Here is a 16,842-nt window from a genome sequence, read left to right as displayed (position 1 = left end):
CAGGGGGGTCGGGAGACCTTAAGTTTGGTATTGATGGAAAGCCCTAAGGCCCAGCTATAACATACTAAAATTTGGGCCCGATCGATACCATAGGGGCGGAGCCATTAAGAAAACAAAAAAAGGGGGGTATTCAAAATGACGGAAGGAGGGGTGGGGGGTGGGGGATAAATGCACCGAGTTGCAATTTTCATACGATATAAAACCTTTGCCGAAAACCGCAAGTCGATATCTCTTTTAGTTTAGGAGCTATTAAGCTCCAAAGAGCGGCCGGCCGGCCGGCCGGGAACGTAAATTAGCCACTATACTGTAGACTCTCACTCAATCGGCTCTTTCTCAATCGGGCGACAAATTTTGTTGACAATTTTCACGTTTAATTATGAAGCTAATTCGATCAAATTTGCTGTAGTTCTTCCTATTTTATCGTGATTCTTTATAATTGAGCGCTTTTTGTGGAATTTACAAAGGCTTTGACGCCCAATTCTATCGCTAAACCGGATGACATTTCGCCCCATATTCCCGATTGAGAGAGAGTCTACTGTATATTCGTGATCAGGAAGTGCTGAAACACATTTTGGCCAAGTTTGAGGTCGATCGGACGACATGAAATTTTGTTAGGATTATAGTAGGTGAGATTATTAAGAATCTAACCTAATATTTACTATAGCAAAAAACTGGAGATTGCAAAAAATATTCTAGATTCTTACAACTTTCTACTTTTAAATTTTATAATTTTAGATATTGAGGAAAAATTATTTTCTCTTATGGAAAACCGGTGTTCCAATCGTTCTTAAAGGATTAAGGGTAGCCAGATGAGGTTGGGAATGGTTCGATAAGGGAGCCTTCGCTAATTCAACTTTATTATTTGACACCCCCCTGTTTTTTCCTAGGTATACCCAAAGGGGAATTTTCGCTAGGCAGACGAAGAAATTTCCTCCTAATTCCACGGGATTTTCCTATTGTGGGCATTATAAATAATTAGGGTAAAATGGGGTAACTTGGAACCATTTACAATTTGGACATTTGAGATTTTCTCACCGCTTTAGAGATTCAAAAAGAAGAAAAGTTGTTTCTGTTCCTCTTAATCATCTTTTTCTTCTTTTTCGGGGTCTTTGTTTTCTCTTTGCTCATCTGAAACAGTGAGAAAATCTCAAATGTCCCAAATTATAAATGGTTCCAAATTACCTAATTTTACGCTATATCGATTATATAATACTAATCTGGTGTTGGAATAAATCAGAACACGTAAACCTTGGTAGGGGGCAGTGGGGACTTTTTTCTTTATTTTTAAATGGAATTAGACCTTAATATGATATGACTTAAGCTTCCTCCAACCAATTGTAAATCTAGAACGATGGAGAATAGAGTTCAATTTTTAAAGTTGCCCCAATCAGTTCTTTCAGGTAGCTCTGTAACCCCTTAAGCTCATTTCTCGTTAGTATAATTGACATGGTGTTACTATTTGAACTATATAAGTCATTATAATACATATTTCTGTATGAAAAGGAAAAAATAAATTATTAGAAATTAAGAAAATTATTCAACACAAATGGGTTAAAATTCCAATATTGAACCGTTAAGGTTGAAATTTTTGAAATCAGAATAGATAGCGCCATCTTAATATTCAATGCGAAAACGTTTTGTACTAAAATATTTAAATACAATTTCATGTTTCAAAAAGAAAATTTCTATGTTTCACCGATGTTTCATTGCTTCTTAAAGAATCCTGCCTATTCACCTTTCGGCAAGGTCAGGGTCAAGGTAATCAAGATCCAATTTAAATTAATTCAACTATTGCCTTCTGCTCGCCAGAAGGAAGTAAACCTCTTTCAGGACAGCGGAAAATTAAGTTTTTTGGTCTTTTCTGCTGTTCTCAATCGAATTTCAATTTAAACAACTCAAAATTTTGCTTTAATTTCAATGACTTCTTTTTTTTATTTTAATCTTTTCTTACACATTACATTTCGAAAAAAAAAGAATTTCTCGCAGTACCATTCACTAGGAAATGCAGTGACAATATTTACACAAGAAAATTCCTAAATCTTCACTGTCTCCAAAATAATTCAAACTTTTTTTTCTCCCACAATTTCTCACTGCTCATTCATCAAAATCTTGATCATGAATGGATTATTTATTTTATTTTCTCCTCACACATTTCTTTAATTACAATTACAGGCGTGCAGCTCAAAATTATTTCTTCTATTTCTCCTCCTCCTTTTTCTTATGTCCCTTATAAGTATTGTGATTTCATAGCATAAAATTCTCTCTTTTCTTTCTCTTCCTACGCACAAATTATGCACAAAAAGATTAATCTCAACAGATTTTTTTCTCTTTTCAAATTGGAAAAACCTAATTGATTTTTTTTCTTTTCTTTCTTAATGGATCCCCAAAAAGGTATATTCTTTTTCTATTTTATGAAATGGAATTTTTGAACACTTTAAAAGTGCAAGAAACGGCACATAAAATCTTCTTCAAAAGCCGGCTGATGGAAAAATTATAAGGAAAATGATGATGCAAAAAAAAACAGAATTTAACGTTTTTATTTATCGAAGAGGGGGCAGCGGCAATTTTCGTTGATCCAACCACACAGTGGATGTCTCTCTACTTCTTCTTCTTGTGGCTCTTGCGCTCCTTCTTCGTATTCGCTGGATGTTATAGGGATACCATCTCGGAGAATGACTTTAGATACGCTTCATGAAGCTTCTTCACAAACTCCGGATCATTTTTGATGAGATACGTCATGGCTTGCAGCAATTGATTCTGGGTCAAGGGTTCGGGTTTGACGTCAGCAGCCGGCGCTACAGGAGACGTAGCACCGGCTTTCCGGAACATTGTGGGTGGCATCAAGGCGGGCTTACCTCCTGCCGATGACGATGACGAATTATTGGAAATATCAGCGCGCTTCAGCAACTGATAGAGATCATTGTCTGTGTCCGTGTCACCCACTGCAGCTCCAGTCCGTTGATTTGCAGACTGCAGCACCGATGCCCACGATTGTGACGCTTTCCCTGTCTCCGCAGGAGCCACCGGTGAACTGGCACCTTTAAATTTACAACAAAGCAATTTCTCAGCAAGAAATATCACATTTACGGATCTTTTACTGTTGATACTTCTTTTAGACGAAGACTCGATACATTCAATTTAAAAAAATATATTTAGTATAAATCCTTTTAAATAAATTAAAAAGCCGAGCTGCAATTGCGATACATATTCTGAAAAATGTTGATTTTAGGGTAAAGCGGGGTAATTATGAACAGAAATTAATTTCGGTTTTTTTGAAATTTATTAAATGGCCAAGAAAAAGGACACCAAAAGCAAGGAGCACTTCTTTTTGGCAAATCTCAAAATTTAAAAATAGATTCTACGAAAAATGAATGTGTCTCGGATGGTATATTGTACGTGCTAAAATAGAATGTTACATAAAATAATGTATCATGCCTTGAAGGAAAAATGCATTAAAAGCAATTTTACTGTTCCAACTCAAAGAAAGAAAAAAGCAGAAATAGAATCAGCTTTTTTTCAACTTTTAATTTCTGGACCTTAAATGGTAAAAGGGACAAATAATCCTAACCGGCTTATGTAGGTGAGATTCTTAATGTGAGCTAACTCGGAATACATGCAAATTCGATTTAGAGCTGAAGTTTGGGGACGCCATTGAATTATCTTGAATCAAATTCGTGAAATTATATAAATTTTGTATTTAACCCTCTAACGGGTAAGACCGCCTCCAGGCGGTCTTCACAAAAATCACATGTACAGCGACAATAAAGGTTTTATTTATTTAAAAGTACTATAGTGTCCTCGGTAATAGTCTTATAAACATCTCTTGAAAGTTTGAACTCATTTTGACTCTTTGTTTTGTTGCTATTCCCAGTTTTGTGTGACAGGTCAGGGAAAAAGCAACAAAAAATATTTGTGCAAGAAAACTCATTTCCAATTACCTTAAAAATACCAATTTAAAGTTATCTGACTAAAATAAATTTATTTCTTAATGAAAGATATGTCATTCTACTTTGTATATTTTATTTAAAAAAAATTGAAAAAAATTAAAATGTGAATTTTAGAAGCAAAAAGAGTTTCAAATTTTTTTTTTATATTTTCTCACCTAGCGCCTAAACTAAAAGAGATAATGAAGAATGGATGATTTTTTTGACTTTATTGGATCATAATTATCCTAGAAAACATTTTTTTGAACTTTTTTTCGCATATTAAAGAAAACATCGTTAGAGGGTTAAACGAGAAAATATATTAACATTCGGTCTTAGTTGACCCCTCCCAAAAAAGAAAACCCACCATCCCGTCAAAGCCAGTGATAAGCCCAGATAAGCTTATGGTGCCTGAGATTCTTTACAGGCGACCTCGAAATGCGTGCAACTCAGAATGGTTGCAACTAGGAATGTGTGAAAATTTTATTGTAAATTGAATTCTGGGGGTAAAGAATCGCGTCGAGTAAACTGTTCTCGGCGGTCGAAATGGCTAAAATTGGATAAAATGATTCCAAACGACAATAAGTCATATTCCTGCTAATTGCAATTAATTATTCTCATAATGACTGAGAACGTCTTTATCAGTACGCGGTATTTCATAAATTTTTACAACTTTGTGCAAAAATATAATTTAAAAAATCAAAATTGATTTAGCTGAATTGATGAATCTACTCCTTCGTTCACAATTTGAGATAAAAAACTAGAAAATCACTTTTCAAAAACCAAAAAAAAGATAGATTTACTTCTTGTTTGGTCTACATGTTGGTCGAAGTACTTCCTATTCAAATTTCAATGTTTCTCGAGTGTTTAAATATATCTTTTAACTGCTCGAACTCCAAGAGAGAGCAGTTTTCACAATCGACTTTTTTTTTCAACTTTGCAACATCCTAGCTTCTAAACGGTAATAGATATCAACTTCCGGTCTTCGGTGACCCCCCCCCCCCCCAGAAATCAATACATTCTATCTAACTAACTTACCCAAATTACCCCCCACCCCTTCATGCGTTCCCTATCCCCCAAAAATAGGCAAAAAATGAGGTTTTTCTAATTTAAAAAAAACATTGGCCCTGACGATTTCCTTCATTTTTGGAAATGTTTCGGAGGTAGTCCAGCTGAACATTTCGTCCTTAGACACCTATCACCGGAAAAATCGCCATCTTGAATTATTCAAGGTCAAAGGTCAACTACCCTAGAGGGCCTAATTTTCAACGGATTTGGACAAATTTGGACATTTTTGAAAGATTTAATTCTGAACCCGACTGCATCGGTCACAATCAGTGATAGATCGGGAAAGTAACGGTAATTGTCCTATTTTAAAAAAAAAAATACTGTTTCTCGCACTTTTTCAGTCTTTTGACCTATATAAAATTTAAACGGTAAGAGATATCAACTTCCGGTCTTCGGTGGCCCCACCTCAAATGACATTATCTCGAAAGTAATCTCTTTGTTTTTACCCCCTCCCCCTTCATGCGCTCCCTATCCCCCAAAAATATGCAAAAAAATGAGGTTTTTCTAATTTAAAAAAAAATTGGCCCTGACGATTTCCTTCATTTTTGGATATGTTATGGAGGTAGTCCAGCTGAACATTTCATCCTTAGACACCTATCACCGGAAAATTCGCCATCTTGAATTACTCAAGGTTGAAGCTTAATTTTCACCCGATTTGTTCAATTAATTAATTAAAAGATTAATGATTTTTTGAAGCCCTCTTCTTGAACAATTTTCAACTTCAAGATGGTTTTGTGGTGATTTATATTCAAATTTAATTCGACAATAATTTTCTATACATCAGAATGCTTGCGAAAATGTATATAAGGCAGAGCTCTTTCTCGGGAGTTCGAGCAGCTCGCAAAGCCTCGGACGCTTTGCCACCCCTTTTTAGCTGATTTCCTTTGATATGGGAAAAATCAAAGCAAAAATGCTCATTTCAATCACTACGCTTTTGTAAAATCGCCTAGGTTTGTGAAGAAAAAACAGTAGATAATAGACATAAAATTATCTTGTGTCCGCGACCCCAATAGGGATAAGCGGTTGAAAATGAATGAATTCTCTTGTGTATATAGAGACCATAAGATACTATTAGATTTGGAATTGGAATATTAAACTTCTTCTTCTATTTTATGTAAGGCTGTCGGACTCACTCGGGTCCATGTTCACTTAGTTCAAATTTAAACTATCCGTTATTCCATGTACTTCACTCGATTTCACTTTTATTTATCACTCTTTTTTTATATCACTTATTATTGTTATATGATAACAGTTTTTGAATTATTATATGCTCACTCTTATTTCTTTGATATATTTGTAGATCTCTTTATATGTTTCTACGTTTGCTATTTTAAGAATATTTTTTATGCTCACTTTTTCATTATTAATGCACTTATAATTTTCTCTTAGGGTAAATGTCCTAATTCAAAACCATTTCCAGACGCTTTAACTTTGACAGAAGATTCAACACTTTAAGTTCATTTTTTTCTGAAGAGAATTACATAAATTTGCTCCTTGACTCTTCTAAAATGTTACTGTTTAGTGAAAATTCCTTAAATATAATTTGAAAATTTCTTAAATACAAGAAAAATACGCGAGCATAACATGCTTCTATTGGAAACATATTAATCCAAATGGAGACAAGGGAAATTTTCTAATTAGAGACAAACAGTGTAAGTGAAACCGTGACGAAAGGCTTCCAAAACCTTGTTGAGTTACTCCTGAGTGCAAGATTTGTTCTTATTCCTGGTCTTTTCTCCTTTCCCATCTAAAACAATAAAAAATCTCTCCAAAAAAAGTCATATCTCCGGGGTTTCCTATTGAAGCATTTGCAGACACTTCAGAAAAACCCTTTTTGTTCACGAAATAGGTAATTATTTCATTTGAAAACTTCAAGTAGAGTTAACAATAAAGATTAGCACTTAATTTAACTAAAATTAGCCAGAAATATGGCATAAATGTTAAACAAAACGAATAAACAACAGTCACCTCATTGTGTTTTTCATTGAAAAACATGGTCGATCGATGAAAAATTTGGTGGTGAAAAGGTACACTTTTGATTTTTCTGTGAAATTAACAAATTAAAATTTGTGAATATGAAGGGATTTTCGCTTTATTTTGAGCAAAATTAACTAAATAATGAAATTGTGGTATAGAAAATATATAAATATAATAATTTAGTACTGTATTTATCATGAAAACAATTACGTTTCCATTTGGAGTAGCGAAAAATTTCCATTTGGAGCAGGTTTTTAATTAGCTTAATTTACCCTATGTCATTAAATTTTCTGCACTGGATCACTATGTGATTTATATCTTCCATGGTTTCGCACTTATCGCATAATTCTGTGTCCTCTTTTTTATTAGTTTTAGAAACTTCTTGTCACAGCAATGTCCACTTCTAATCCTTTGGATTATTTTTATTTGATCACTTCTTAAATTAATATTTTTGAACCATAGTTTTTTCTAATATTTCCTGTCTAATTTCATGGTTGAATTTTCCTTTAGTGTTACATTTTTTTTCCACAAATTTGTCCATTTTTTCCACATGAATTCTTTACTTGTTCTGTCCACCTCTTTTCTATTTAAGCTACATTCGATACATATCCCATCCTTCGTTGCTCCCTTAGCTGCTTTATCAGCTCTCTCATTTCCTTTAATATTTATATGCCCAGGGATCCATTGTATGGTAAAAATATTAAACTTCAGCTGTGAATGAGAAGATTGACTTTTAGCCTAGACACTATTGGAATATCAAACTCCGACTGTGAACGCACAGATTTAGGTTAAAAATTATTCGAATATAATTTAGCCGAGACACAAATTTCGCTCTTTGTATGATCACTTTTCATTTTCTCTTAATATATTTTTAAGTAATATTTTTTTAAATATAGGTACAATTATCAATTTCAATAATTGCGAATTATTAATTGCAATAAAAAGATCTAAAATCAAGAAAAAAACGGTTGCGATTTGATGATCAATGGGACTGACTATACCGTAAAATCCCTAAAACTCAAATTTCACACATTTTGAGTTGGATTACTTCAAGAATCTGATTAAACCCTTGGGCCAGATTAATAAAAAAAATTAAAAAAAAAAAATTTGTGTTCAAATTGCCCGGCTTTCCCCTACATAGGATTGTTCTATATTTAGCGAAGTATCAAAGTTCTAGGGAAGTTAAAATGGCAAATGACTTGAGGAAATGCTTGAAGTCTTTGGACTTACCTTCATTGTTGGTACCTCTCCGGAGAAGAACACTGGTGAGTCCGTTCTCGTGGTTCGTGGGTGATGTTTGCCTGCCGGTTGCGGTATCCTGAGGCGTCACAGCTCGCTGTTGCTTCTCAATGTGCTCCACCGAATGGGCAGGATTGGACATGAGGCGCTGCAGCAGGGGAGGCTCCTTGGCAATGGGCTTTGCTGCAGCAGCAAAGAAATTCATCACACTCTGCGGCGTCGCATTAACCTGTGGCTGAGTAGCGTCCTCGGGACGTTTGGGATTCTGATTGGCTTTGTTGAAGTCCTCCTGGGCTTTGCTCAGCATGGAAAAGATGTTAACGGCCTTCTGCCGTGTGTCTGTGCCGGCATTTGCCGACGCCTCCATGGCCTTTTGCTTCTTTTGGCACTCCTTGACGTATCCACTAATAAGATCTGCCACACGCTCCAATTCGTTCTTATTGTAGAACCAGAAGCCCCGGATGCGCGAGCGTTCGTTGCGATACAGGAGAAAGGGAGGCTGTGACTGGATTTCCAAGTCGGCAGTAATTGGTTCAACAAGGGAATTGGTATTTAACCTATTGTTGATAAAAATACTGTGAAAGGGTTCCGCATTCCTTCTATACACGAAAAAAGCACCCTCCACGTCTGTCTTTTCCCACTCGTTCTCTTCGTAATTAAACGTATAGAATGCTACGTGGGCCGATGTCTCAACTATATCTTTAGCGTACGGATCAGCTCTTTTCACAGCTGCCAGATTCATACGCAATTCATCCGCCATTATTACTAAAAAAAATCCTTTTTTTAGGGAAAATTTCTTTCTGCTTCACTTTTTCACTGACATTTCGCGTTCTGAAATGTACTAAAAATTTTGTTGTCATTCACAGTGAACTTCACGTCGTTAAATATCACGTGGGTTTTAGTACTAAATTTCGAATTTAAAAATAACGAAAAAAATTAAATACTTATATTTTTTTATTCCCCTGGCTAAAATCAGTAACAAAAAATAATACACATATTAAGTTAGTGATATTATTGTATCTATTCAAATAAGATAATAAATAAACGATTTATTTATGTTTTTTTATAAATCTTATTTTTATTAGTTTTAACCTTCAAGCGGGCAGATGCCCATCAAAATTTCGTTCAGCACGTTTTGCGCGCACCTGGCAAATTTTCTGCAATTCTGCATAAATTCATTAGATTTGAAAATGCATTAATTATTGTAACTGAAATGTATGCTACTGTTGTGATGGAAATGGCCTCAGCTCAGTGTCGATTCACCAAATAAACCAATTTATCTATCTGAAAATTCATTGCCGAAAATTCTGCAATTTTTCTGCAAAATTTCTGCAGAAAATTTTACAAATTTTCGGAACTTTTAAAATTATTTTAAATATTAACTCACATAATGATAAGCAAGTAAAACTTAATTTTATTCCCATAATACCTTTACGTGAATAATCCCAGGACCCCCTATGATTCCTAGCTTGCGTAATGATAGTTAAGCAATTATACTGCTCTTCCAATGAAAATTAAAGGGACAGATAATTCTAACCGGCTTATTGTAGGTGAGATTCTTAATGTGAGATATCTCGGAATGTATGCAAATTCGATTTAGAGCTGAAGTTGGGGAACACCATTCAGTTATATTAAATCAAATTCGTGAAATTATACAAATTTTGTATTTAAACTAAAATATCAACAATATGGATGGAGTGACAGAAAAGTGATATATGGGTGAAATGTAGACCAGAATGTTCTCTATAATTTTGCCGTAGAACATGATCGGGTCAAGGATTATGGATCGACTTAAGTATTTTTTTGTTTGATAAGTATAATCAGCGGCTATAGCATACTAAAATTTCAGCCCGATGTACAATGGAAGTTTTCAGTTATTTAAGATAGAAAATTGAAAAATCTTCATTTTAAAAATAGCGCCCCTAGCGGTGGTTTTATGAACTTGTGATGTTAGAAGAGGAAGTGGCATTTCACGAGAGCTTTCTGATAATTAGAACCGGAGTTATGGCCGTTTTAAGAAATTTTTTTGGGCCCTTATAGCTCGGGTCAGGGGGGTCGGGAACCTTAAGTTTGATATTGATCGAAAGCTATAAGGCCCAGCTATAACATATCAAAATTTGAGCCCGATCGATGCGATAGGGGCGGAGCCATTGAGAAAACAAAAAAGGGGGTATTCAAAATGGTGGAAGGAGGGGTGAGGGTCAATGCACCAAGTTGCAATTTTCATACAATATATAACCTTTGCCAAAAACCGCAAGTCGATATCTCTTTTGGGTTAGACTAAATTTAATTAGGCTAAACTAAATTTAATTTAATTTAATTCAATTTATAGTGTGATATTCAAAAGAGAAAGAAGAGTGCGAAAGAGTAGGACAGACACATGCAGAACTTTTGAGGAAGAAAAGGATGAGAATTTTGACTTTATGAAATTTTCTTGATCTTAACCCTTTAACGACGAGACACTTTTTACGGACTGAAAATCAACAATAAAAAACTGAGCAACATAATCAATGATAAGTCTTACATCTAACCTTGAATAGTCCAACAGAGTCTGATTTGGTGTATTTTTTGCTTCTATGAACGATAGGGACAAAAATAGCCCAAAAATTTAAGTAATTTTTCGGACAATACCAATGAATAATATTTTTCGCTTTAATGAAAAATATTACGTATGAGTACTGTAGTTTTTATTGCCAAAAGGGTTTTGCTTAAAAAACATTGGAAGTATAAAAAATAAATAAAATCAATTATGAATTTGAGAATTTAAAAATTCGACATTTTTGAGCTTAAATATTTACTACATAACAAATAGCTAGAGACTTGCAAAAAATATTCTAGATTTCTTCAACCTTCTACTTTACGATTATGTACAGACATAAGACAAAAATAACTTTAGGTAGTCAGGGAAAATTATTTTCTTTATGGGACACCGGTGTTCCAATATCGTCCTTAAAGGGTTCAACGAGTGTCGGAGCCAAATAAATTCTAAATCCCTAAAAGTTTTCACTACAGCGAAAAATCCTTAAGAAATTCAATTAACCGTGCAAACAGACGGAATTCCCACGGGAATTCCCACGAGCAAATGGTAAATTTGCTATACAAGCGCCCTCTGCAAAAGTGCACGAAACTGCCCGAATGTCTTGAAATATTTTGAATTTCAAATGGAAATTTTCCGTTGGAGGGTGAAATCCCGTCTGACACAGGGTAAGGGTTCCCAGCGTTGAGCCATTAATTAACACCACAGCATTAGGCAGTTTTTTAGGCCTCATCGGAAAGATCTTGAGTGGTAGGCTCGATTTAAGGGCTGGATTTTGCCACGTACATCAATGGCGGGCGAGTGAAACTGTCAAATGCACCTCATGATTTCACTTCCGAATATCATACAAACAGAACAAGCCACAATGATAATGATATGTTTTATTTAACAGATATTACTGATTTAACACTTTAAAAAAGAAAAAAAGCTTTGCATAAAAAATTGTCTCCTAAAAATATCCACGAAAAAGAAATAAAAACACGTATTTTAGAGTTATAATCGGATCACTATAATCACTACACTTTTCCCTACCCGAAATACAATGTCGCATATTTATTATTATTATTAAAATCACTCAAATTGCGCAAAATAACTAAGAATCTTTGAATTAATTTCAAAACAAATAAAATGATTTGGAAAATATTCCATATTGTCACTGTCAGCTGAGCAACACGGCCGGCAACATAATTTTCGTAGTTCCGCTGCTCACCACCATGAACGCAAAACAGTGTCCTTCACATATATTTAGTAAGGGGTATTTTGTATGGGACCTTCTTAAAAGTAAGGTATGAAAGATAGGGGTTAATTGAGGCTATAATCCACGCTTACCTGGTCAGACGGGATATTCAATTTTCTAAAATGGCAAAAAGCTATCTCCCTCGAGATAGCTTTTTGCTTCCGGAAAATTCCGAAAATTTTATTTGGGGTGTTTTTGAGCAAGTAATAATATGAAAAAACTTGTAAAATCTACTATAGTGATCAAAAAATTTTTTTGAAAGCAAATTTAAAACCGATTAATAATAATATAATAATTTTGAAAATATTAGTGTTTCTGGAGTGAATTAAATATTCATCAATAATATTTCAGAAGTGGTTTTAATAAGGGGAAAGGCAGATTCAAAACATATCTTTTTCACTAGATTCCATTATTAAAAAATGTAAAGAATATAATAATTTAGAGAAGGAACTTAAAGAATAGTAAGAGCTGTCGAAGTTCATTAATAGCAGTTATAGCCGGAAACCTTAGAAATTAAATTTTCGGCTATAAAATATTACTTTGAAATAAAAGAAGAATATTCTTTTTATCGTTCAATTTATTGAAAATAGAGTTTTAAAATTTTTTACAGACATCTTCTTTCGAACAATGTCCATTCAATTATTATACAAATAATCTTTATATTTATCTCTGCTTAAATTTGCTTCGCTGCTTGGTCTGCCGGGGATATGTCTATTATTTCCTTCTAAAACATCAACGTTAAGAACATTTTCAAAAATTAGATCTTTACTATCGCTGGTCTTTCTTATAAAGTTGTGGAGAGGAATTACAACCTGTACAATAGTAGTAGAAAACACTGGTTGTACTTCGATTTCCCCCCGAATTATCCTAAATCTATTTGAGAGTATTCCAAAAGCTGTTTCAATTATTCTAAAGACTTTGTCATATTAATAATTGAGTATAAAAGACAACACGTAATATAATAGAGCCATTTTAATAAAATAAAGTACCTAAAATATCTTCCAGATATATATTCCGTTATTTATATTCGGAAAAAACACAATTTGAAATACAAATCTTCGGAGCATTTTTGTGTTGCGCTTGAAGCCCACCAGAGGCGCATAGAGCAAATGGTAAAAATTTGACAGTTCAATATGGGAATTTCCATCCGGAATTCCCGTCCGGAATGAAATATTTCGTGGGAATTCCCGTGGGAATTCCGTCTGTTTACACGGTAAGTGTAGATTATTTTTTTTTTAGATTTATAGATTAGAATGAAATTTAAACATATCATTATCCTGTTTATACATTTTTAGAAATCGGCGACTCAGTATGTAAGTCGAACAACTTGATTTTTTACAAAAAAGCGTTTTATTCGCTTTATGAATTCTTCTTTATACTCTCTACCTCCCTTGTGAATATTATACTTGAAAGATAATTATTTTTAAAGTTATAGAGATTTTAAATCTCAAAAATCCTATACTCTGCATGTAAAATCTCAGCTTCAAATCGCTCTCCTGTAAAATTTGTCTACTGCGAGTTATTCGTTTCTTATTCTGAGCGGTCAATATAGAGTGATTGAACTTAAAACATCGATTTTCTCTCGGATTTTTAAGTGTGAAGTTACAAATGGATTTGTCTTATGGACTTCCATAGGATTATCCCGTAATTTGTGTTATAGGGATCCAGTCCATTTTGACACAAAAATTTGACAACCAAGCAGTGTGTGTGCCTGTGAGTCGCGTCGCGTCGTTTTGCGGTAAAAATTTTGATCAAAATTCTTTGAAAAAGTTTTGATTGGGGATCGAAATAAATTCAAGAAAATGCAAATGGTTATCTATGAGTTCATAGCATGTTACAAGAAACAGGAAAATTTGTGGAATAACAAGCATAAACACTACAATGATAGAAGTATGAGAAAGAGAGCATTGGATAAATTGACAGAGATTCTTCGAAAGGCTGAACCTGATGCCAACAGAGATACTGCTACCAAAAAGATTAACTCCTTGAGGACGAATTTTAACAATGAATACAAGAAATTGCAGAAGTTTATGTCTGAAACAGATGAAGATATCTCTCACTATAAACCACGCAATCCTTATTTCTTCAGTCTCATGTTCCTCGCTGATCTGGACAAGAAAAATGAAGAAAAGGGCAGCATTCTTATTGCCAGGAGTCCGGTATATAAAAAAATGAAATAGAAAAGAGAAAATTATATTCTAACATTTACTTATTCTTTAAGGTACGCGACACAGACTTAAAAATTAATAACAGCAATGAGGATGATTATACTGCAATTTTTGACTCAGCTGATGATTCTACCAATCACAATTTGGAGGAAGATGCAGAGGTCAGCCAAATTGTATTCGTGGAGGGTTTCAACACCGCCAAGGACGAGAAATCTTCAGAGACTAGATCATCGCTGAGGAAACGCAAGAAATCAGAGGATGGAAATAATTCCAATATTTTTGATGATCCTCAAATTCAGCTAAATGATGAATGTGAAGCATTTGGAAAATATATTGCAGCTCAAATGAGGACTTTGGACCATGAGCAAAAGATCATACTAAAGAAAGTTATTAATGAAGCAATGTTCCGTGCGGAAATGAGGAATCTTAATGTTAAAACACGTTTAACGGATTGAGAATAAAAATTCAATTAAAATAAAAATAAAAAATCTCATTTTTGATGGTCATTTTTGTCAAAATACAGTTCCGGCAAAAATTTTAGGGGCATGCTTCAAAACAAAGGAACTTTTGGACATAGAAGTAGTGTAAAATTTAAAATTCCAAACACAGGGGGGTATGCACAGTAACCAATAGACTTATGTATTAATGGCTCCTCGAGAGGAGCTCGTCAAATTAAGTAGAAAAAACATTAGGAATTGATATATTTCACGAAGTAAATTACGATTTATATGGTCTTATACAGTTTTACAGGTGATTACCTTAATGGCCTCTACACATTGGGAGCAATTTTTGTTAAAAATTGCTTTTTTGAAGGAAATTCCCTGTATTGTAGGGGGAAACGTCAAATTTCTGTCAAAAACGCAATTTTTGACGAAAATTGCTCCCAATGTGTAGACACCAATCAAGTAAAACATTTTTGATGAGAAACTTTAAAAATTTTCATTTTTTTTTAAATCAAGTGAAAATAACCTGGGATTGTGAGAAAAAGGAGGCAATGTCAATTAATTTTACATATTCCAAAGGAGGTTTGATTTTAACACTTTTGTTTTTAAGAATTTAGTGAACACATTGACTTCATTTGAGAAATATTGGACAGATTTCTACTTATAAATTATATTTATTATAATTTTTATAAATTTTCGTCTGTTTTTGCCTGTATTTTTTCAATTTTCTTTTTTCTTTTGAGCATTAAGCACTGATTTTTATCTACCAAAAGATTTAACAATTCTTTCAATTAATAAATCATAAATTAATAAGCCTAATAAATCAGCTGTTGCATACCATCCATAATCCAATTACATAATTTAGACATTTAGATACTTCTATTTTGATGATTTACCGCAATTCAAAGGTGCCCCACTTCTCCCTAGTGGTGTCTATACACTAGAAGCGATTTTCGTCAAAAAATGCCTGTTTTTAAAATTCTGACGTTTCTGCCTAGTATAGGGGAAATTTTCTTTAAAAAAGGCATTTTTTAAAGAAATTTTTCATAGTGTGTAGCGGCCATAATGGCCTCTACACACTAGGAGTAATTTCATAAAAAATGCATTTTTAAAGAAAATTTCAATTTCAATTTATTAAAAAAAAACACAACAAATAATAATTTGTATTTTTTGATAGGGTTTTTACCTAAAACTGTGGAATAGATCTTTATCTATTTAATTCTGAACTTCATTTAGCCATAATATATGTAATTTAAAATTATAAAAAAAAAATTAAAATGTTGCAAAAATGCGAAGTGTTCCTCCATTCGACCACTTTGATATCAGAGTGCCTCTACTCGACCGCCTGGGGTTCCTCTACTCTACTCGACCACCCATTTCTTCTTAAAATTAAATAAACCACAAAACTATAAAGTAATTAATTTAACGTAGGCTTTTTGTATACTTCACGAATAACACTTAAAATTAAGAATTCATTAAAATAAAATAGGAAATCACACTTTTAGGATTTGTTGCAAAATAGAACAATATTTCAGTTAAAAAAGCTTCAATTACTGTGATTCGTCGACCGGTCTAATTGTGGAACATCATTTGAAATACACCTTCAATTTTAAGACTCAAAATTAATATTTAACTTAATCATAGAACTAAAATTGATGCACAGTAATATAGATAAAGTCTTTGACTTGCGATTAAACTAAAAATTTAAATTTTCTAGTAATATTTAAGGGTAATATTATAATTCCTTAAGAAAAAAAGTCAAGGATATTAAGAATCAAGAAGCATGCCATAATTTACTGGAAAATTCCGAATTTTTATTTAAGAAATTACTTTCATGCTTCGCATTTTTATTATTTTTTCAGTCTTTAATGGTCAATTTTTACAAAATTTCAATTGATTCATATTATTTATGAAATAATTGACTCAATGATGTTAAACCATTAGCTAAATATTATTGCAAAAATAAATAAATTGAATAAATATTTTCACCGGTCGACTTAAGAAACCCAGGGTCGTCGAGTCGAGAGGCGGTCGACTTGAGGATACTTTACCTTATCATGCAATTCCTTCAATTTGACAAAGACTGATCTAAAATAATTTGCACCAAAATTTGAAGCAAAATTTGATATTCAGAATTTGAAAACAAAACTTCAAAATCTGTTTACTTGCCTTAAGGCCTCTACTCATTCCATTTCCGACAAAATTTTGACGTTTCTACGTACAGCAGTGCAAACAATTTCCTTCAAAAAAG

The 16,842-nt window shown here is 33.4% G+C and overlaps 2 protein-coding genes across 2 annotated transcripts; one reads left to right on the top strand and one right to left on the bottom strand.

The window, feature by feature from the left end:
- Positions 1–1,901: 1,901 nt before the first annotated feature.
- LOC129804121 (mRNA-decapping enzyme 1B) lies at positions 1,902–9,067 on the bottom strand. Its single transcript, XM_055851203.1, has 2 exons — positions 8,199–9,067; positions 1,902–3,038 (listed from the first exon to the last, which is right to left on the bottom strand). Exons 1-2 carry the CDS (start codon positions 8,965–8,967, stop codon positions 2,650–2,652), a joined length of 1,158 nt encoding a protein of 385 aa, XP_055707178.1. The 5' UTR covers positions 8,968–9,067; the 3' UTR covers positions 1,902–2,649.
- Positions 9,068–13,679: 4,612 nt separating this feature from the next.
- LOC129804135 (uncharacterized) lies at positions 13,680–14,622 on the top strand. The gene is made up of 2 exons (XM_055851218.1): positions 13,680–14,139; positions 14,202–14,622. Exons 1-2 carry the CDS (start codon positions 13,783–13,785, stop codon positions 14,601–14,603), a joined length of 759 nt encoding a protein of 252 aa, XP_055707193.1. The 5' UTR covers positions 13,680–13,782; the 3' UTR covers positions 14,604–14,622.
- The last annotated feature ends 2,220 nt before the right edge of the window (positions 14,623–16,842 follow it).

This window comes from Phlebotomus papatasi, chromosome 2 (assembly GCF_024763615.1).
Source record: "Phlebotomus papatasi isolate M1 chromosome 2, Ppap_2.1, whole genome shotgun sequence".
NCBI lineage: Eukaryota > Metazoa > Arthropoda > Insecta > Diptera > Psychodidae > Phlebotomus > Phlebotomus papatasi.
Note: the sequence above shows the minus strand (reverse complement) of the source record. Positions and strands in the feature narration are given on the sequence as shown.